This window comes from Leuciscus leuciscus, assembly GCF_965113295.1.
Source record: "Leuciscus leuciscus genome assembly, chromosome: 14".
Lineage (NCBI taxonomy): Eukaryota > Metazoa > Chordata > Actinopteri > Cypriniformes > Leuciscidae > Leuciscus > Leuciscus leuciscus.
Window position 1 is genome coordinate 684,279 of NC_138738.1, and position 22,863 is coordinate 707,141.

At 41.1% G+C, this 22,863-nt stretch overlaps 3 protein-coding genes across 3 annotated transcripts in view; 2 read left to right on the forward strand and 1 right to left on the reverse strand.

Annotated features, from left to right (window-relative positions):
• LOC309474186 (protein-glutamine gamma-glutamyltransferase 2-like) overlaps window positions 1–609 on the forward strand; it is a 3,103-nt gene extending 2,494 nt beyond the window's left edge. The window contains exon 4 of the mRNA XM_082136588.1: window positions 1–609. This exon is cut by the window's left edge and continues 203 nt beyond it. The gene's annotated coding sequence lies outside the window, so the exon portion shown is untranslated.
• A 252-nt stretch (window positions 610–861) lies between these two features.
• On the reverse strand, window positions 862–11,352 carry ccndbp1 (cyclin D-type binding-protein 1). Its single transcript, XM_082136502.1, has 11 exons — window positions 11,204–11,352; window positions 10,827–10,886; window positions 10,652–10,731; window positions 10,181–10,262; window positions 9,808–9,904; window positions 7,659–7,732; window positions 6,920–6,996; window positions 6,133–6,404; window positions 4,843–4,903; window positions 2,985–3,031; window positions 862–2,314 (listed from the first exon to the last, which is right to left on the reverse strand). The coding sequence occupies exons 1-11, from the start codon at window positions 11,289–11,291 to the stop codon at window positions 2,203–2,205; spliced, it is 1,050 nt and encodes a 349-aa protein (XP_081992628.1). The 5' UTR covers window positions 11,292–11,352; the 3' UTR covers window positions 862–2,202.
• A 3,731-nt stretch (window positions 11,353–15,083) lies between these two features.
• Window positions 15,084–22,654, forward strand: pck1 (phosphoenolpyruvate carboxykinase 1 (soluble)). The gene is given in 10 exon segments (XM_082136405.1): window positions 15,084–15,205; window positions 16,342–16,582; window positions 16,813–16,997; window positions 17,649–17,852; window positions 18,198–18,385; window positions 18,795–18,957; window positions 19,204–19,227; window positions 19,230–19,427; window positions 21,036–21,263; window positions 21,382–22,654. Coding segments are annotated over 9 exon segments (1,866 nt in total). The 5' UTR covers window positions 15,084–15,205; window positions 16,342–16,358; the 3' UTR covers window positions 21,834–22,654.
• Window positions 22,655–22,863: the final 209 nt, after the last annotated feature.

Genomic DNA, 22,863 nt, shown 5'->3' on the forward strand with positions numbered 1-22,863 from the left:
CATCAGAATCATCAGAATCAGCAGAATCAGCCGCATGATCGTATGAGTTCTGCTTTTGTTGCGTGAACACCAGTCATGAACAGCAGAGATGTGAAGAGCTCATTTGTGCTGATTATATAATAAAGAAAATAATTAACAGTGTCACCATTAAAACAGTGAGAATGCATTATAGTGGACGACTTTATTATGAATGAAAATAAAGTTGCAATACAAATGTTTTAAATGTCCTAAAAAATTACACTTCAGTTTTGTACAATGTTGCATTTAGATTCCTAAACTGTGTTATCAGCCGAACTCTTCTGATGTGATGTTTACTTGCATTATATATTTAGTAGTGCTGGACAACAAAGCATTTCAACGTCCAACTCACATTTCACACTAAAATTAAAAGAACAGCCTGATCTATATATATTTTGTTTTTGTTTGTGTGTGTGTGTGTGTGTGTGCATTTTGACATTATTTCAATGACTTTTTAACCCCAAACGCTCAATGATTATAAACACTTTCAATTCAAGTAACAAAATGTATCAGATTGTTTTCATGAGATTTCGCTTATTTGTTATGAAAAGTTGAATCGCATACAAAATAAAAATTTGTGTTTACATAATATATGTGTGTACTGTGTATAATTATTTTGTTTATATAAATACACACATATGCATGTATATACTGTATATATATTTTTATACATAATTTATATTATATATAAATATTTTATATATAAACAACACATTTTTCTTGAATATATACATACTGTACATGTGTGTGTTTATATATAAAATATAATTATAATTAATCGTTGCCCAGCACTGATATTTAGAGCTCATCCGTCCGGTTGTGTTCGATATTAATAAATAAACATTTAAAGCAAAAGTTTTGTTGATTTAATAAAAGAGTTCAAGTGCTGAAAACATGAGCGTTTACAGACAGAGCGGTTATGATTATGATGAATCCTTACAGACACACACACTCACACACTATCACACTCTCTCTCACACTCAGTTATGATTATGATGAATCCTTACAGACACACACACACACACTCTCACACTCTCTCTCTCTCTCACACTCACTCACTCACTCACTCACTCACTCACTCACTCACTCACTCACTCACTCTCTCTCTCTCACTCACTCACTCACACTCTCACTCACTCACTCACTCACACTCACTCTCTCTCACTCACTCACTCACTCACACTCACTCTCACTCTCACACACTCTCACACACACACACTCACACACACACACACACACACACACACACACACTCTCACACACACACTCTCACACACACTCTCACACACACTCTCACACACACTCTCACACACACTCTCACACACACACTCTCACTCACTCTCTCACACTCTCTCTCACACTCTCTCACACTCTCACACTCTCTCACACTCTCTCTCTCACACTCTCTCTCACACTCTCTCTCACACTCTCTCTCTCACACTCTCTCTCTCACACTCTCTCTCACACTCTCTCTCTCACACTCTCTCTCACACTCTCTCTCACACACTCTCTCACACTCACTCTCTCTCACACTCTCTCTCTCTCACACTCTCTCTCACACTCTCTCTCTCACACTCACTCTCACTCTCACACACTCTCACACACTCTCACACACACACACACACACACACACACACACACACACACACTCACACTCACACACACACACTCACACACACACTCTCACACACACTCTCACACACACTCTCACTCACTCTCTCACACTCTCTCTCACACTCTCTCTCACACTCTCTCTCACACTCTCTCTCACACTCTCTCACACTCTCTCTCACACTCTCTCTCTCACTCTCTCTCTCACTCTCTCTCTCACACTCTCTCTCACACTCTCTCTCTCACACTCTCTCTCACACTCTCTCACACTCACTCTCTCTCACACTCTCTCTCTCTCACACTCTCTCTCACACTCTCTCTCTCTCACACTCTCTCTCACACTCTCTCATGATTATGATGAATCCTTACAGACAGACATGAGTTGTTTATGAATAACACTATATTTTCATAACAGATTTCATTATTTTAGAGGTCAAACTTCTGTGAACATCACGAATTACAACATCGCTCAGAAAGATGGAGCAATTCATGGCCTTTGGGAAAGTGAGGGAAAGTTCCAGACTCCACATGAGACGCTCGTCTGCAGGAGTGAGTGTGTGTGGAGGTTCTGCGCTACGACCCGCAGTGGCTCAGCAGGGACTCGATCTTCTCCAGGTTGTGCTCCACAGCTCCGCTCAGGAACTGCACCCAGCACACATCAGCCTCGGCACAGACGTGACTGGACCTGCCGGAGGACAAGCGTGACTGATGAGGAACGATGACGAATCGAGAGGAAACAAACGTGTGACAGCGTGCTGAAGCAATGCGGGACAAGCGATCAGAGTAACAGGGTTCGTACAGACACTGTCAAACGAAACTCAAAAAGGACATTTCAAGCACTACTTTCTTTTCAAGGAGAGATCTCACAAATCAGACAATATCTTAATTATCTTTCAAATTCTAAAAAAGATAAATAGATTATAAAAAACCTAATAAAACAAAACGGTACAAATAAAGTGCAGCACACGCAATGACAAAGATATCGCTTTCCTTATTCAAACTGATTTTTTCTCCCTTGAATATAAATATATATATATTTATTGAATATTGGCCTGAAGAATGAAAGCTGTATCATATACTTGAATAATTATATGAGCAATATCACACTCATAGTCATGTGTAATGGCTCTATATCAATATCAGACGGGTGTGAACAGATTGTTTTATCAATAAAATTAAACACTATTTTCTAATATAACCTTTTGTCTTCCAATAATTCAAGGACTTTTCATAAATATGTGTGTTTTCCAGGACTTACATTTCCAAAGTCAAATTCAAGCACTTTAAGCACTTGTACGAACCCTGTGATAATTAAAGTGAGGTCAGCTGTGGTGTTCAGGAAGACTAGCAGTTACCTCGTGATCTCCAGCACTTTCTTCAGCACACACGCCAGTTTACACACCTGCAACAGTCACATGCTTCATTAGTGCTGGAATCTACAGCCCAACACACACACACACACACTCTCACTCTCACACACACACACAATCACATGCTTCATTAGTGCTGGAATCTACAACACACACACCAACACTCTCACACACACACACTCACACAGAAGCCTGTGACTCTAAACTGGATCCTCTGATGAACATGTACACTGCCGTTCAAAAGTTTTGGATCCGTAAGATGTGTAATCTTTTTAAAAGAGTCTCTTCTGCTCACCAAGGCTGCATTTATTGGATAATTGTTAAATATTATGAAAATTTAAAATAAATGTTTTCTATTTTAAAGTGTAATTTATTCCTGTGATCAAAGCTGAATTTTCAGCATCATTACTCCAGTCTTCAGTGTCACATGATCCTTCACAAATCACTCTAATATGATGATTTGATGATCAAATTCTTTGATGAATAGAAAGTTGAAAAGAACAGCATTTAATTAAAATAGAATATTTCCTAACATTATAAATGTCTTTACTATCACTTTTGATCAGTTTAACTCATCCTTGATGAATAAAAGTATTGATTTCTTTGCCCCCCAAAAAAAAAAAAAATTCTTACTGACCCCAAACTTTTGAACGGTCGTGTTTAATGTTACAAAAGCTTTATATTTCAGATTAATGCTGTTCTTTTGAACTTTCTATTCATCATCGCATCATGAAATAAAAATGTAAACTGTTTTCAACACTGATAATAATCATAAATGTGTCTTGAGCATCAAATCATCATATTAGAGTGATTTGTGAAGGATCATGTGACACTGAAGACTGGAGTAATGATGCTGAAAATTCAGCTTTGATCACAGGAATAAATTACACTTTACTGTATATTCACATAGAAAACAGATGATTTACATTAGAATAATATTTCACAATATTACCGTTTTTGTTTGTATTTTTAATCAAATAAACGCAGCCTTGGTGAGCAGAAGAGACTTCTTTTAAAAACATTACAAATCTTACTGATTCCAGAACTTTTGAGTGGTAGTGTACACCAGGGGTGCTTCTCATTTCTTATTTGTGCATCCTCGTTTCCTTTCCTCGCTTCCTTTCCTCGCGTCTCAGCTCCGCCCCCTGTAGGATGCAAGGGAAGGCTGCAAGGAAAAGACGCGAGGACGGAGGGATCGAATGTAACTTTTTTTTATACATTGGAATACTTGATCACTCAAGCGTCACTTCACAGCGTCATCAGCTGCGCTCAGAGGATCTGCCCTTATGTTGTTCAAGTTTGTTTATTTAAGAAATTCATAATAAATAAAGCAAGATACCCTGTTGAAATATGTGAGATGTGTGGTTTATTTAAACTGCAAAGGTAAAGTATAAATTAAAATGATTGTGACCGATGTGAAGGGGGAGGAGAAATTAGACGTGCGTCACGTTTAAGTCGATAAAACTCTTCCGTATAGGATACACCTGTGTATCCTCGCTCATGACTCCTCAGGAAGCCTCCTAACTCCTCACTCCTCACTCCTCGATCCTCGACTCCTCGCGGTGCAATTAGAGAATTGAGATGTCCTTCAAGATGGCTGAGCTCGATCGGTTTCCGGGTCATAGGATGGAGGACGGAGGAGAGAGGAGACGAGGAGGGATATTGAGAAGCACCCCAGGACTCACCTGTCACTCATGACTAATAACGACACACCTGCGTCCTGGAGACGCCATCAGTATTGAGCCGAAACAATATGATGAATATGATGAAACTGAGAAATGACTCTGGGAGTCTGAACACGTCTGGTGTGCGTGATGAAGTTATGCGATCTGTCGAGACTCACATTATGATTGACAGCTGGGCGGTCCACAGGGGGGTAGAGACTGAGGGCGAGGTCATCAACGCTGAAAACACACACAGCAAGAGGTCATTATCACGTTTGTCACACTTTATCATCAGGGTTAACGTGTGTGGAGAGGGTTTGTCAGGGCGGATGCGTGATTATAAGCTGGAGGGCAAAACACACACTTGTGAGAATTAATTATCAGTGTTAAACATCATGTGAGACCACTAAACTCAAAGGGTAGCGTGATGTCATCTGTTTAAGTCTCTTATGTTTAAACAAATACAGTGAAATATAATGTAAATCATCTGTTTTCTATGTGAATATACAGTAAAATGTAATTTATTCCTGTGATCAAAGCTGAATGTTCAGCATCATTACTCCAGTCTTCAGTGTCACATGATCCTTCACAAATCACTCTAATATGATGATTTGATGCTCAAGAAACATTTATGATTATTATCAGTGTTGAAAAGTTTCATATTTTTGTGGAAACTGTGATATATTTTATATTTCAAGATTCTTTGATGAATAGAAAGTTCTAAAGAACAGCATTTATTTGAAATAGAATCTTTTGTAACATTATATATGTCTTTATTGTCACTTTTTACTAATTTATAGAATAAAATTATTGATTTATTTATTACAAAGAAATCTAACTTTAACAAACATTTAAATGATTAGAAGCATTCAAAACACTTCAACTTTTTTCAATCAAATCAATTCCTTAAATGTCACAAACTGTGTTCGCTTATATTATATCTTACAGAATAAACTACAGCATGAAGACAAACTTCAAGCCTCAATATTAAAGTCCCCCTGTGATGTAAATCCAGCATTTAATGTAGTTTATATGTCTATGTGGTGTTATTAATACGCTTTAAGACAAAGCATGTGTAAGTTCATAAGTCGACTCCATTGCTGAGTATTTTCTCCTTAAAACTGCAGTGAACCAAAGACAGTCTCAAACACACGCTTTGAAATCGCTGGTGTTTCTGACGTCACAAACTACCTTGTAACCAATCAGATCAACGTGTGATCGTCAACCAGTGGATCTCTGAGCTGAGTGAGTGAGTGGAGGTGGGGATCATTTGCATATTCATAGAACCGCGCATACTAAATGAGGCAAGGGTGTCGAGTTACAGTCAAGATATTTTAAGGCATGAAGACATTATTTTCAAGGAAAAACATTTAAATATGTAATTGTGGTGATTAAAGATGAGTTTTAAGGGATACAATGATTGACTACAGAGGGACTTTAATATTTTGATTGATATTTGACAGACGCACCTGGGACTGATGTCTTTAGCAGCGTCTGCGAGGTCGTCTAGCTGTGTGATGTTCTCCTCGGTCTCCACAGCGCCGGTGTTTCGCACCGCAGAGGAGAGCTTACGCAGACTCGCTCCGGACGCCTTCATCAAACCCCGACACTGACACACCAGCAGCCGGTCCGACGGGGACCAGTACGTGTCCTGGTTCCCACGGCCTCCCAATCCTTCATCATCATCTTCATCATCATCAGGCAAGACGTCAGCAAACGGGTCTTGAGCCTCAGCCAGAGCCTGAAGCAGAACAATACCAACAATCGCTTATTAATACTGATGCACAATATTACACACACACACACACACACACACACACACACACACACACACACACACACACACACACACACACACACTCTCTCTCTCTCTCTCTCTCTCTCTCTCTCTCTCTCTCACACACACACACTCTCTCTCTCTCTCTCTCTCTCTCTCTGTCACACACAAACACATTCTCTCTCTCTCACACACACACACTCTCTCTCTCTCTCTCTCTCTCTCTCTCTCTCACACACACACTCTCTCTCTCTCTCTCTCTCTCTCTCACACACACACACTCTCTCTCTCTCTCTCTCTCTCTCTCTCTGTCACACACAAACACATTCTCTCTCTCTCTCTCTCTCTCTCTCTGTCACACACAAACACATTCTCTCTCTCTCTCTCTCTCTCTCACACACACACACACACTTTACTGTATTACAACTGAAAACAATCTTCATTTATTGGCAATAAGACGGTTGTAGATGTTCTCTGACCTGCTCCATTTCCTCCAGGGCATCTTTCACCAAACCAGCAGATGAAGTCAAGACGGCCAACACAGCACTGCAGTTATCTGAGGAACACACACACACACACACACACATACAATCAGTCTGAAGGGTCATGTGACACTGAAGACTGGAGTAATGATGCTGAAAATTCAGCTTTGATCACAGGAATAAATTATACTTTACTGTATATTCACATAAACAGATGATCAATGATTATATTTGCAGTCATGGAGGAATGTGTAATAAAACATAACAGTTTCATATTATTAACATTGCATTTTTAAGGATTTGGCAGATGCTTTTCTCCAAAGCGTTCAATCAGTTCATGCATTTCCTGGGAATCGAACCCATGACCTTTGCGTTGCGAGCGCCGTGATCTTCTGTTGGAGATACGGGATAGAAGTGTCTAACGGCTACTTTAAATCCACTGATTCATATGTGCATTAAATATCAAAAGTGACAAAATCTTTGGGTTCAGCAATAAAGCAGAACTGAATCACACCACAACTATAACAATAACTGCAGAGGAATGATATCGGGGGTTTTTTCCAGCTGATGAACCATAAAAACATTATCAGCCAATCAGAATCCATCCTGCGTTAAAGATCTCGAGCATTTAAAGCGACAGACAACAAATCTGAGAATAAACAGAACGATCATGTGGACACTAATACAGTTCTCCTTCTGGTTATGAACGCGCCTGAACTCCAGGTTGACCTCTGACCTTTTGGCAGCTGATTAAACTTGTCACACGCGGCCCAAACTCCTCCAGTCGACATCAGCTGCTCCTGCGAGAGACTGAGGAAAACACACACACACACACACATCATGATCATTATTGTGTTAATCCTGAATCAGAATAAGTTCCTCTTGCAGCATCTCTGATGATGTGGGCGGGGCAACCTGTCACTCACATGAGATCAGCCAATAGCAAACCACAACCATCCAAACATCCAATCATAGAGACAGAGCGACACGCGTCATAATCTGAAAGCCACGCCCATCGGAGGGGGGGGGGGGGGGGGGGGGGTACAATCCAGCCGTCTCCATTGAGTTTGTATTGTGTGAAGCTGCCTCCTCGTCATTTACGACTTATAACAAAAAACAAAACAATGTTTAAAAGCCCGTATGTGACAAAGTCTACAGCAAACAAGCTAAAAACAAAACAGAAATAAGTGATTATAAGCTGTCGACCCCAAAAATCGAGCGTTTAAGGACTCAGAAGTGGATTCAGGCTGGACCGAATGGGTGAATTGTGGGATCTTGACACTCAGTGTGCACTAATACTCTACGTGTGCACTAATACTCTACGTGTGTGCACTAATACTCTACGTGTGTGCACTAATACTCTACGTGTGCACTAATACTCTACGTGTGCACTAATACACTACGTGTGCACTAATACTCTACGTGTGCACTAATACACTACGAATACACTACGTGTGCACTAATACACTACGTGTGCACTAATACACTACGTGTGCACTAATACACTACGTGTGCACTAATACTCTACGTGTGCACTAATACTCTACACTAATACTCTACGTGTGCACTAATACTCTACGTGTGCACTAATACACTACGTGTGCACTAATACTCTACGTGTGCACTAATACACTACGTGTGCACTAATACTCTACGTGTGCACTAATACACTACGTGTGCACTAATACTCTACGTGTGCACTAATACACTACGTGTGCACTAATACACTCAGTGTGCACTAATACACTATGTGTGCACTAATACACTACGTGTGCACTAATACTCTACGTGTGCACTAATACACTACGTGTGCACTAATACTCTACGTGTGCACTAATACTCTACGTGTGCACTAATACACTACGTGTGCACTAATACACTCAGTGTGCAGTGAACAATCAGTCACTGGTAAGTCACATATCCAAATGTCAGTTTTATATAATATATTTCTGTAAGCTAAGCTTAGATTACGTTCCCCTCCAGTGGTAAGAGTTAGTTCTCAGAGTAATATGACACGGTGCGCTCTGTCTCAAGTGCCTGTCTCCACTTCTGTGTCCTTAAACGCTTGTTTTTTGGAGTCGACAGCTTATAAAAACGTATTTCTGGTTGTTTAGCTTGTTTGCTGTACACTCTGTCACACAGCAGCTTTTAGACAACGATCTGTTTTTTGTTATAAGTCATAAATGACATGGAGGCAGCTTCACACAATACAAACTCAATGAGACGGCATGGGCGTGGCCTAAATGCGCTCTGTCTCTATCCAATCAATTCCTCACAGACACAAGCAAGCCCCGCCCACATTTGTTCTTGTTTCAGAAGCGTTTCACTGGGATATACGGCATTATAGGGCAGAAACATGAGTTGGGTGTAGTCAGTTGTGGTCAGGTGTGAACAGGTGATGTCAGGTAGGGTCAGGTGTGAACAGGTGAGGTCAGGTGTGAACAGGTGAGGTCAGGTGTGATCAGCTGTGGTCAGGTAGGGTCAGGTGTGATCAGGCGTGGTCAGGTGTGATCAGGTGTGGTCAGGTAGGGTCAGGTGTGATCAGGTAGGGTCAGGTGTGAACAGGTGAGGTCAGGTGTGAACAGGTGAGGTCAGGTAGGGTCAGGTGTGGTCAGGTGAGGTCAGGTAGGGTCAGGTGTGAACAGGCGTGGTCAGGTGTGAACAGGTGAGGTCAGGTAGGGTCAGGTGTGGTCAGGTGAGGTCAGGTGTGAACAGGTGAGGTCAGGTGAGGTCAGGTGAGGTCAGGTGAGGTCAGGTAGGGTCAGGCGTGGTCAGGTGTGAACAGGTGAGGTCAGGTGTGAACAGGTGAGATCAGGTAGGGTCAGGTGTGATCAGGTAGGGTCAGGCGTGGTCAGGTGTGAACAGGTGAGGTCAGGTAGGGTCACCTGTGCACAGGAGAGGAGAGAATGACCTCCATCAGCTGAAGGAGTTCGTCCAGCACCTCCACCGTCGCGTCTCGCACCGCCTTCCTCAGCGTCACTCCTAAAGCAAACATCAAGCGTAGCGTCAGTTATGGCAGGTCACGCTAGTCAAGCTCACATCAGTGACTCTCAGCTGATACTCGTCTCTACAGGAATACGACTCTATCGCTGTAAACATGTATAATCTCGTCAGTATTATCAGCAGCTCTCGCGTTTCTAAGTTTTCAGCCATGACTTTGCATAAGCAAGTCAGGTGCAGATATAACCTTTCACTTTATCTGTGTGCTTGCTGAGTTCATTACAGGTTATAATGCTGTGGTATTAGTGGTATAGTTACCGTGGCTCTTTGGTAACCAGAAGTAAACGGTGGACAAGGTCAACACACTCTTCTGGACACATTCAGATATTTTTGCACAGTCCTGGAGTGAGAAACAGAGCAACACTATTGCAGGCGACAAAAGGTCAAATACAACAGCACTGGATGACAGACAGCATTAATCTGATGCTCTAATGAGGGTCAAAGGTCAGTCTGATGCTCTGAAGAGGGTCAAAGGTCAGTGTGATGCTCTGAAGAGGGTCAAAGGTCAGTCTGATGCTCTAAAGAGGGTCAAAGGTTAGTCTGATGCTCTAAAGAGGGCCAAAGGTCAGTCTGATGCTCTGAAGAGGGTTAAAGGTTAGTCTGATGCTCTAAAGAGGGCCAAAGGTCAGTCTGATGCTCTGAAGAGGGTTAAAGGTCAGTCTGATGTTCCAAAGAGGGTCAAAGGTCAGTCTGATGCTCTGAAGAGGGTCAAAGGTCAGCCTGACGCACCTCCTCTGACGGTGTCGGTGGCTTCGAGAAGATTAAACTGAGTTTTGTTGCTTCCTGAGACGTTGCTTTTACAGCATCATCTGTGATGAGAAGAACACGAGTGATGTCACTGCGCAGATAAATAATATTCATATTCAAATTCATATTCACATTAAGATCGTCACAAACACTGAACTCAGAATCTCCCAGAAGTTTGACAAGCTGAACGTCCCGCTGGATTCATTCGACTCTCCATCTGAAAACATAAAGAGTGTTAATAAACACTATGAGCTTCACACATTATAGTCAGTCAGTGCGTGTGTGAGAGAGAGTGTGTGTGTGTGTGTGTGTGTGTGTGTGTGTGTGTGTGTGTGTGTGTGTGTGTGTGTGAAAGAGAGAGAGAGAGAGAGTGTGTGTGTGTGTGTGTGTGTGTGTGTGTGTGTGTGTGTTGTTTATATTGTTAAATATATTGTTTATATCGGACTGTTATCGCGCAGAACACAGTTAGCCGTTAGCCGTCACATAACACAGTTAAAGTCTGTGGTGAAATAAAGAGTCAGGATGTCGTCATACCTCTCACTCGATCTCTGCTGCATCTCACCGAGTTACTGAGGTTCCGCAACGGCAGAAGAACATCGGGTCGGGAATTATCGGCACTCATGACCCGGTTCGCGTCTGGCACTCGAGCCGCGGAACGAACGTCAAGCGGAACTAAGTTTGTGTGATGAAGATCGTGCCGGAATGAGTCTGTGGTTGCACCAACTTTAACCTACTTGTTTACATATTTAGATCTTTTTAAAATATTAATAAAAATGTGTGTGTGTGTGTGTGTGTGTGTGTGTGTGTGTGTGTGTGTGTGTGTGTGTGTGTGTGTGTGTGTGTGTGTGTGTGTGTGTGTGTGTGTGTGTGTGTGTGTGTGTGTGTGTACATTTATAATAAATAGTTATAAATATACAATATATTAAAACTAACAAAATAAACATTCACTTTGTATATGTTTTAGAGCCTCGTCTGGCCTCGTGCAACAGCTACACTCAATGATTAAATATTACTTTTTGTGTTTACATTTTAATATGAGGTTGTTTTTTAAATACTAGCAAATAAAAGAATATATTCACTAAAATATCTAGGAGTGATTCGGACGGCAGGTGGCGCTCGACGGCAGAGAAACGAGCTGTCAGTCTGAGAATGATTATCAGTTCAAATCACTCTGTCACTACTAATGAAGTACCTGCATCCATGCCTGCATCATTGTGGTCATTTTTTCAAACATGAAACATGCCAAAATACGATAAATGAGTATGGTAATCATCCAGTCACATAGTTTATAATAAAGTTCTGTGCATTATTATGTGATGTCATCACTGTATACCATAGTGTTTCTCAAAAGCAGAGAGCAGCAGTTCAAGTGACCGGATCTGAATGACTAAACTGATTAATTTTACAGTCATTTTCCTGCTTTGAACTGATTTACTGTTGCAAATAAATGTGTCATGACATTTTCCGGAGGCTCTCGGCTGGAAACACTGCTTTCTGTGAACTATTCATATGTCCATACAAGCTGTAAATGATTTCACATCATAACTGCTGGTAAACAAGATATCAGAACAGATGCTTACATTTGAGTTGCAACATGTATTATTCTATAGATTATGTGTGTCATCAGAGGCCAAACATGCATTGGGTTAGTCGCATCTGCGCTGGTGTTGTCTGATCAGAGCAGCTTTATATGATTCACTTGATTCTCAGATGAACATGAAGAGTTCAAAGACCATCACAGCTTATACTTGACAAAGATCTGCAGAACACAGAAGGTTATCAGTGAGATGTGTGTTCATTCACAAGTGTTTTTACAGCGCTTATCTGCTCTTCCTGAGTCACTGGTGAACTCTGATGGAGTTTTAGGACACCATTAGGTCACCTGATGGAGTTTTTCGGTTCCTTGCCACTGTTGCCTTTGGCTTGCTCAGTTGGGGATATTTAATTTAATTTATCAATCAATAAATTCCACTAGAAACAAACCTTGTTGTATTATTTTAATTTAATACTGTGAAGCTGCTTTGATACAATCTGTATTGTGAAAAGCGCTATACAAATAAACTTGACTTGACTTGACTTGACTGGTGCAACACATGCAGTCAGAACTGCAGATCTCTGCATGAAAAATTATTTTCAACTGCGTTTATCCGACTGATCTGTCCAGTGTATTTCAAGTGACTAAATTAAAAAAAAGTTCTCAACTTTTGGGAAGCAACTAAAACTCAAAAAAGCCCATGCAAAAGAAACTAAATATAACGAGTTGAGTTCTTACACTCAATAAAGTTGAGTTGAGTTGAGTTAGAGTTGAGTTGAGTTGAGAACACTCAAACGAGTTGAGTTCTTACACTGACAGTCGCAGCATGTACTGTCTCTAGAAATCAGGGCCTAAAATAACATGTGCCATGCACCAAATATGAGTATTAATTGGAGTTGGCGAGTAACATTTTTATGAATTCTAACAACGCATGAACGTGAACAAACATGAACGACGCTCAGGCCAGCGCTGCATCGTCACCAAAGTTTAAGCCTTGACAATTTAAATATTCAAGTGTGAGAAGACGCAGAAGGAAGCTCATGTCGTTTCTCTCGCGCTGTGGGATGGTTTGTGTGTGCAAATGACGTGTTCACTCGCAATTATGTAAAAAAATAGTGAGTATCCTAGTAAACATAGTGGGTTTTGTCTTAACTTAAGTGAATGTAAACAGTTGAGAATGTAAATGCATGTGTACCAGTCTCAGTGTATTAGATCAGTGCATTCGCTCTTAAAGAGACAGCAGCCTAATATTCCTGCAGCTGTCTGTGTTTATAATGCTAATCAAACAACAAAGGACAGAAAAAATCACTCTTTACTTTTGGAACTTTAATGAGGATTAATTAATAGGGATGTTTAATTTACAGTGAAAAATATGCAATGTTATTTTAGATTTGCTTACTTTATTAAATTTCTGTACCTGAAAACTACTGTTAAATTCCAAAAAAAAGCACTTTTTATTTAATTTGTATCTTTGTTATGTTGTATTTATTTGTGCTTTTGCTTGCAATTTGATTATTTGTTCTTACTTTATTACTGACTCTTTACTTGTCTTTAGTAATGTTTTAAATGTATAATAGTTAGGCTAGTAGTTTTAGCTGTGGTGTCGGAAATTGGAATAGAGAATTATGAATTTTCACTGGTATCCAAAATGTTGGTGTCATAACTCCCTGTTTCATGGCCAGTAAAAAATATATGAATGGCCGGTTGATTTTCTTAAAGCAGTGGATGAACAACAGCTGATGATCTGAGATGATTAACAAGAACACAGAATATGACAGTATGAGCGTTTGCTTGATAACTGAAGCTGTTGAATAACATGCAGCTGTTCATTGACTGTATTTATCACAGCTTATCAGATGTTGTTAAAGCCATCCGGTTCTTATCTTTCTGTGTTCTGCGCTCTTTGTGACTTAAGGCTTTGCATTAGAGGGTCTTTAACCAAAACAAGCACAAGTCTTCAGATAAGCCTGTCACGTAACTCTTCTTGTCCTGTTCTACATGTTTGGGTTTGTTTGTTTTCGACTCATGACAGTCACATCATGTCTCATTTCTCCACGTTTCAGCATAATGTTCTTATTTTTAATGGTGAGCCAATTCCAGTTATGCATAAAATACAGGCAACTTACACTTATTATTCATGCTCTGGAACTTCAGCTGTTCAGGTTCTCCTTGCCACTGTTGCCTTGGCTTTTGTCTTGCTTAGTTGGGGACATTTAATATTCAACAACATTACTGATCTGCCTTATTATGGGTGGACGATGATGCAATTTTCTTCTAGAAACAACTTTGTTGTATTATTTTCATGTTATCAATGTGAAGCTGCTTTGATACAATCTGTATTGTAAAAAGCGCTGTATAAATAAAGGTGACTTGACTTGACAGGTTCTCTCAAACATATGAACAAACGCTCTTCCAGTAACACGGGAATAAATCAAGTTTCTGATTTTGCTCTCTAGTTCACTTTATCAGTTTAAAGGTCCTCCAGATAAAGACAAACTTTACTCATTTACATAAAATAAATGTTTAAAATGATTAAAGTAAGTAAGTAAAAGAAGTAAGTTGTTATAACATGATGACTGAATAATTCATTATAAAATGTTAAAATGTGTTTTTGTTCTCGCAGAAAGTGCCGAGTGTGCGCGCGGACGAGCCTCCAGCTCACCGACCAATCAGCGCGCGAGCTGCACACGACGTCACTCCTTCTCCGTGACGTTGCATGTTCAGCTGTTGCATCACGTCGGAACGGGTCAAAGGTCGACTTAGGCTCCGGTCCGATCAGGTATTTTCCCAAACGAACTGTGAAATGATTCAATGATTAACTGAAGCCACGACATGCGTTCGTTCGGTGTGTGTGTGTGTGTGTGTGTGTGTGTGTGTTCCTCCTCCTCAGGTCAGTGTTGTATATAAGACTGACTGTCACACTCACTGAGCAGAACACTGATGACCCTCCTCATCCTCACTGACTGATGAAGAGCTGCTGATTTACTTCTACTACACTTAAGGTAAACGTTTACAATGTGCAGTGGATGAGAAAGTGCAGGAGTTTCAAACTGGGGAAAAATCTGGAGAAAATCTTAATAAGAAAATTAGATCAAAATGAATACAATTATAAAATAATGTGATTATAATATATATTTTAAAATATATTATATTGTTATATTTATATATTATAATATATAACAATATTAGTTATTAATCTGTTAAATATATTACATTTGATTAAACATTACTTTCTTAAAAATGTTAACTATTACATTATTAACAAGTAAATTAATAATGCATTTAACAGTACATCAAAGTTCCAATGATTAAATGATGAACAAAAATATTTCTTAATGTTCAAAAAGGTGCAGCTTTTTAAATGTTTTAAAAACGTTACGCGAACGTTAAGGGAACATTCCACTGAATCATTCTTCAGACATTATGGAACGTTACTTTTGAATGTTTTCTGAAACATTAGAGTACATTATTAAAGTAAGCAGAATAAAATATAATACTGAAAATATAATTGTAATGTTTCATTGTATAAATTGGGGGTTTATAACGGATAGATATGATGATGATGATGATTGGGGGTCAGTGTACGGTTCTAATTTAATAGCATGCATGAATAGAATGAGGATTCAGGATTCACTGAAGGCTGATGTGTGTGTGTGTGTGTGTGTGTGTGTGTGTTGCAAGGTTATTGCATTTTTTAATTTAGCATTTTTTAAATTATTTTTATTTTAATATCATTTTCAATTTTGCTTTAAATTTCAGTTTAGTTTGAGTAAGTTTCATTAATGATTATGTTAGTTTGAGTTTAGATAGACATCTTAATAATACAAATAAAATAATAGTTTCAGATTGAACAAAGAACCAAATTATTACAACTTAACAGTAAAACGAAGCTCCATATTTCGCTAAACGCCACAGCTCAGATCGTCCACCACAGTTCAGCTTATTAATTACGAAAACGATTATTTATTTTTGCTAATTATTTTTTTTATTTCAGTTAGTTTTTCAGTAACTGTTGTTAGTTTCGTTTAGTTTTTCATTTATTATGAATTTTTCATTTTATTTCAGTTTACGTAAATGTTTTTGACCAATAGTCTTGATCTCAGTTTTGGTGTGTGAGAATAACGCTGGTGTGTTGCAGGACTCCTCGTCATCATCATGCCTCCTCAGCTGCAGTCTCAGAACCGGGCCGAGTCCCGAGTCCTGCAGGACGTCCCGGCGGATCTGAGTCCAGCGCTGCGAGAGTTCATCGAGAACAGTGTGAGTCTCTGCCAGCCGGACTCGCTCCACATCTGTGACGGATCCGACGAGGAGAACCGGGCCGTGCTGAGTCTGCTGGAGGAACAGGGCGTCATCACACAACTACACAAGTACAACAACTGGTACGACACTCGTCCTCTCTGACAGGACAAACACAAACTCATGATAGTGAAGAGGTGAAAGTTTAACCCTCTGCTGCTCTTCAGCCATTTCTGACCTCAGATTCTTACTTCTTACATGTGAAGAGCACCAGAGGGTTAAACAGCCTTTCATTAGTGCTGGAGCACATCATAGATCAGGATCAGGTGTGACTGCAGTTTTCCAGTGTTTGAGTCTCTCTGGTGTTCTTCAGCTGGCTGGCGCGCACAGACCCACGAGACGTGGCCCGAGTCGAGAGTAAGACGGTGATCGTGACCCCGGAGCAGCGAGACACGGTTCCTTCACCTCAAGGAGGAGGCGTGAGTGAACTCGGCCGATGGATGTCACCCGAGGAATGGGACAAAGCCATGAACCTGCGCTTCCCCGGGTGCATGAAAGGTACACAAGCGTCCAGGAACCTTAAAGTCCCCCTGTAGACAATCATTTTATCCCTTAAACTCACCAAAATGACACATTTAAATCGACATGCCTTAAAATATCTTGAATGTAACTCGACACCCTTGCCTCATTTAGTATGCGCGGTTCTATGAATATGCAAATGAGCCCCGCCTCCACTCACTCACTCAGCTCAGAGATCCACCGGTTGACGATCACACGTTGATCTGATTGGTTACAAGGTAGTTTGTGACGTCAGAAACACCAGCGATTTCAAACCGTTCTCATAATGTTGAATGTAATGATACAATGTAACGTTCCTGTAATGTTTGAAGAATGATAGAATGTAACGTTCCTGTAATGTTTGAAGAATGATAGAATGTAACGTTCCCGTAATGTTTGAAGAAGGATACGATGTAACGTTCCCGTAATGTTTGAAGAATGATACAATGTAACGTTCCCGCAATGTTTGAAGAAGGATAGAATGTAACGTTCCTGTAATGTTTGAAGAATGATACGATGTAACGTTCCCGTAATGTTTGAAGAATGATACAATGTAACGTTCCCGCAATGTTTGAAGAAGGATAGAATGTAACGTTCCTGTAATGTTTGAAGAATGATACGATGTAACGTTCCCGTAATGTACGTCCTCAGGTCGTGTGATGTACGTGATCCCGTTCAGCATGGGTCCGGTCGGGTCTCCGCTCTCGAAGATTGGTGTGGAACTGACCGACTCCCCGTATGTTGTGGCCAGTATGAGGATCATGACCCGTGTGGGCAAACTCGTTCTGAACGCGCTCGGGAACGGGGAGTTCGTGAGATGTCTTCACTCCGTCGGATGCCCACTTCCCCTCAAGAGTGAGTACTAGTTCATGAATCTCTCTCTCTCTCGCTCTCTCTCTCGCTCTCTCTCTCACTCTGTCTCTCTCTCTCGCTCTCTCACTCTCTCTCTCTCTCGCTCTCTCTCTCACTCTGTCTCTCTCTCTCGCTCTCTCACTCTCTGTCTCTCTCTCTCTGTCTCTCGCTCTCTTTCTCACTCTCTAAGATTCAAATAGCTTTATTGGCATGGTGAAATAAATCTTTACATTGCCAAAGCATTAATAACACTATGCAATATAAAAATAAAGAATTAAAAATAAAATAAATAAATAAATAATAATAATGAATAAAAATAAAAACTCTGTCTCTCTCTCTCCCTCTCAGAGCCGCTGGTGAATAACTGGCCCTGTAACCCGGATCTCACGCTGATCGCTCACATCCCGGACCAGAGGAGCATCGTGTCGTTCGGCAGTGGGTACGGTGGGAACTCTCTGCTGGGAAAGAAGTGTTTCGCTCTTCGGATCGCGTCTCGGATCGCTAAAGAGGAGGGCTGGCTGGCCGAACACATGCTGGTCAGTCTCAAATAAACTCACATCACATCCAGAACTCCACTAAAGTCACTCCCAGTGTAAATATATTTAATAAAAACAACATTTTAATACATTTACATAATAAAGTTTGCAATATCAAGCAGCATATACGTATATGTATTTCTTGCAAAAACAGATAAAAAAAAAAAAAATGCATTGTAAGTCACTGCTTATAAAGGCGTCTGCCAAATGCATAAATGAAAATGTTAAAACAGCAACTAAATAAAAATTAAATTGAAAGCAAAAAAGAGTTAAGATCCAAATATCTGCAGATAACATTTTTCGACAGCTTGATTGACAGCTCCATTAAACACTCACACTCACAGATACTGCTATCCCTGATTCGGTTTCCTCCTAAAACGAGTAACGCGAGTATGATGTGTTCCTGCAGATCCTGGGCATCACGAACCCGGCCGGACAGAAGAAGTATTTTGCTGCGGCGTTCCCGAGCGCTTGTGGGAAAACTAACCTGGCCATGCTGAAGCCTTCTCTCCCGGGCTGGAAGGTGGAGTGTGTGGGAGACGACATCGCCTGGATGAAGTTCGACACCGAAGGTACAAATAGTGGTGTTTAGTGTTCAGTGATAAGGTGTGTGTGTGTGAAGGTGTATATCACATAAGGTCCCTCCACAAAAACCCAATAGGATTTTTTCATTGGTTTTTGGGTAATAAATTCGCAATTCTGACTTTTTTTCTCGCAATTGCAAGAAATATATGAACGCATCATTGTATATTTATTACTGAGAAGAAATATGCAGTGTTTTGCTCTTTGGGTTGACGTCCTCTGTTGTTGTGTTGAAGGGAATCTCAGAGCCATCAACCCAGAGACGGTTTCTTCGGTGTGGCACCAGGAACCTCCACCAAAACCAACCCGAACGCCATGGACACCATCCGCCAGAACACCATCTTCACCAACGTGGCCGAGACCAGCGCCGGCGGGGTTTTCTGGGAAGGCATGGATGAGGATCTGCCCGAGGGAACCACACTGAAGTCCTGGAAGAACCGGCCCTGGACGCCGGAGGACGGTAATCACAATTACAATTTATTCGGTTCTGTCGCTAGCGTCTCTCTGATTCTCTTCTCTCGTCCGACTCGTTGAACTACGATGATAACGACTTCTCTCTGATTCTCTTCTCGACTCCGACTCGTTGAACTACGATGATAACGACTTCTCTCTCTGATTCTCTTCTCGACTCTGACTCGTTGAACTACGATGATAACGACTTCTCTCTCTGATTCTCTTCTCTCGTCCGACTCGTTGAACTACGATGATAACGACTTCTCTCTCTGATTCTCTTCTCGACTCCGACTCGTTGAACTACGATGATAACGACTTCTCTCTGATTCTCTTCTCGACTCCGACTCGTTGAACTACGATGATAACGACTTCTCTCTGATTCTCTTCTCGACTCCGACTCGTTGAACTACGATGATAACGACTTCTCTCTGATTCTCTTCTCGACTCCGACTCATTGAACTACGATGATAACGACTTCTCTCTGATTCTCTTCTCGACTCCGACTCGTTGAACTATGATGATAACGACTTCTCTCTGATTCTCTTCTCGACTCCGACTCGTTGAACTATGATGATAACGACTTCTCTCTGATTCTCTTCTCGACTCCGACTCGTTGAACTACGATGATAACGACTTCTCTCTGATTCTCTTCTCTCGTCCGACTCGTTGAACTACGATTATAACGACTTCTCTCTGATTCTCTTCTCGACTCCGACTCGTTGAACTATGATGATAACGACTTCTCTCTGATTCTCTTCTCGACTCCGACTCGTTGAACTACGATGATAACGACTTCTCTCTGATTCTCTTCTCTCGTCCGACTCGTTGAACTACGATTATAACGACTTCTCTCTGATTCTCTTCTCGACTCCGACTCGTTGAACTACGATGATAACGACTTCTCTCTCTGATTCTCTTCTCGACTCCGACTCGTTGAACTACGATGATAACGACTTCTCTCTGATTCTCTTCTCGACTCCGACTCGTTGAACTACGATGATAACGACTTCTCTCTGATTCTCTTCTCGACTCCGACTCGTTGAACTACGATGATAACGACTTCTCTCTCTGATTCTCTTCTCGACTCCGACTCGTTGAACTACGATGATAACGACTTCTCTCTCTGATTCTCTTCTCGACTCTGACTCGTTGAACTACGATGATAACGACTTCTCTCTGATTCTCTTCTCGACTCCGACTCATTGAACTACGATGATAACGACTTCTCTCTGATTCTCTTCTCGACTCCAACTCGTTGAACTACGATGATAACGACTTCTCTCTGATTCTCTTCTCGACTCCGACTCATTGAACTACGATGATAACGACTTCTCTCTGATTCTCTTCTCGACTCCGACTCGTTGAACTATGATGATAACGACTTCTCTCTGATTCTCTTCTCGACTCCGACTCGTTGAACTATGATGATAACGACTTCTCTCTGATTCTCTTCTCGACTCCGACTCGTTGAACTACGATGATAACGACTTCTCTCTGATTCTCTTCTCTCGTCCGACTCGTTGAACTACGATGATAACGACTTCTCTCTGATTCTCTTCTCGACTCCGACTCGTTGAACTATGATGATAACGACTTCTCTCCGTGTCTCTTCCAGGTGAGCCGTGCGCTCATCCCAACTCGCGCTTCTGCACGCCGGCCGGCCAGTGTCCCATCATCGACCCGCAGTGGGAGTCTCCCGAAGGCGTTCCCATCGAAGCCGTGATCTTCGGTGGGCGTCGGCCCGAGGGAGTCCCGCTGGTGTACGAGGCCTTCGATTGGTCGCACGGAGTTTTTGTGGGAGCGGCCATGAGATCCGAAGCCACGGCGGCCGCCGAACACACAGGTGAGTTAATGCACTGACAATATTGCTCAATATTAGTTCATATTAACTAATGCATTAACTAACGAGAGTGAATGAAAGTGCTAAGATAGTAAAGCAGTGTGTGTTGCTGTGTGTCCAGGTAAAGTCATCATGCACGACCCGTTTGCCATGCGCCCGTTCTTCGGCTATAACTTCGGTCAGTATCTGTCGCACTGGTTGAGCATGCAGGATCGTCCCGATGCCAAACTGCCCAAGATCTTCCACGTCAACTGGTTCCGCAAGAGTGCGTCGGGCCGGTTCCTGTGGCCCGGGTTCGGGGAGAACATCCGAGTGCTGGAGTGGATGTTTCGCAGGGTGAGTGGCGAGGCCGAAGCGATGCCCAGCGCCGTCGGGTTCGTGCCCGTCGACCTGAACCTCAGAGGTCTCGCATCGGACCTGGACCTGGATCAGCTCTTCCACATCTCAGCCCAGTTCTGGACCCAGGAGGTGGAGGAGATCCGAGCATACTTCCAGCGCGAGGTTAACCAGGACCTCCCCGGAGAGATGGAGCGACAGCTGGAGATGCTGGAGCAGAGAGTGAGACGGCTGTAGAGTCGTTCAGCAGACATCAAACTCTCACTTTAGAACTTTTTAAAAATTTTTAGCCCTCTAATCAGTGGCTGAACCCACCATGGAATTAAAAAAAAAAGGTTAAAAAAAGGTAATTGATACTTTTTATCTTGCAATTTTTTTCCCCTCAGAAATGTAACACTTAAACTTGGAATTCTGAGGTGAAAAAGTTTTAATTGTGAGAAATAAACTTGGAATTCTGAGGAAAAAGGGGGAATTGTGAGATATAAACTCGGAATTCTGAGGAAAAATTTGGAATTGTGAGATATAAACTAGGATTTCACAGGAAAAAAATTGGAATTGTAAGAAATAAACTCTGAATTCTGAGGGGGAAAAGTCTAAATTCTGAATGGTAATATATAAACTTGGAATTCTGAGGAAAAAAGTCAGAATTGTGAGATATAAACTTGGAATTCCAAGGAAAGAAAATTGGAATTGTAAGATATACACTCGAAATTCTGAGGAAAAAAGTCAGAATTGTGAGATATAAACTTGTGAAATTGTGTGAAAACAAATTCAGAAGAAGAGCTTCCACAGATGGAGCTGACAGAAGATCTGATGACATCTATGAATGAAATTAAAGGACTGTTTGTTATTTAACCTTATAAATTATTGATGCAAAATGTCCAACTACATGTTCACATTTATATATTCAGCGGGAGGCTTTATGGCCGAAAACTTTAAACTGTTTGCAACCATTTCATTTTTCTAAATGTCTTAAATTATTTTTGTATTTCTATGACTTTTGATATCTAGATCTACTTATTATATCTAGATATTAATAATAAAGATATTTAAATGTACATCTAGTGTTTGTGTTTTAATCACAGTGAGCTTTATTGTCACTGGAGACGATGGAAATGTTGTGCTACTACATTTATAAACGTACATAAAACATACATCACATGAATACTGTACATATGCTTTGATTTACACACAAACAGAAACACATTCAGTGCAAGCAGAAACAAGAGACTTTAAGAGCGTAACAGAATCCTGTAATGAGATCAAT

Excerpts from the sequence above, each read along its gene's own strand:
- ccndbp1 (XM_082136502.1), bottom strand. The coding sequence starts at position 11,291 with ATGAGTGCCGATAATTCCCGACCCGATGTTCTTCTGCCGTTGCGGAAC. Across the intron at positions 10,732-10,826 it reads AAACTTCTGGGAGATTCTGA|ATGATGCTGTAAAAGCAACG; the intron begins GTTCAGTGTTTG and ends TTCTCATCACAG. Across the intron at positions 10,263-10,651 it reads CACCGACACCGTCAGAGGAG|GACTGTGCAAAAATATCTGA; the intron begins GTGCGTCAGGCT and ends TTCTCACTCCAG.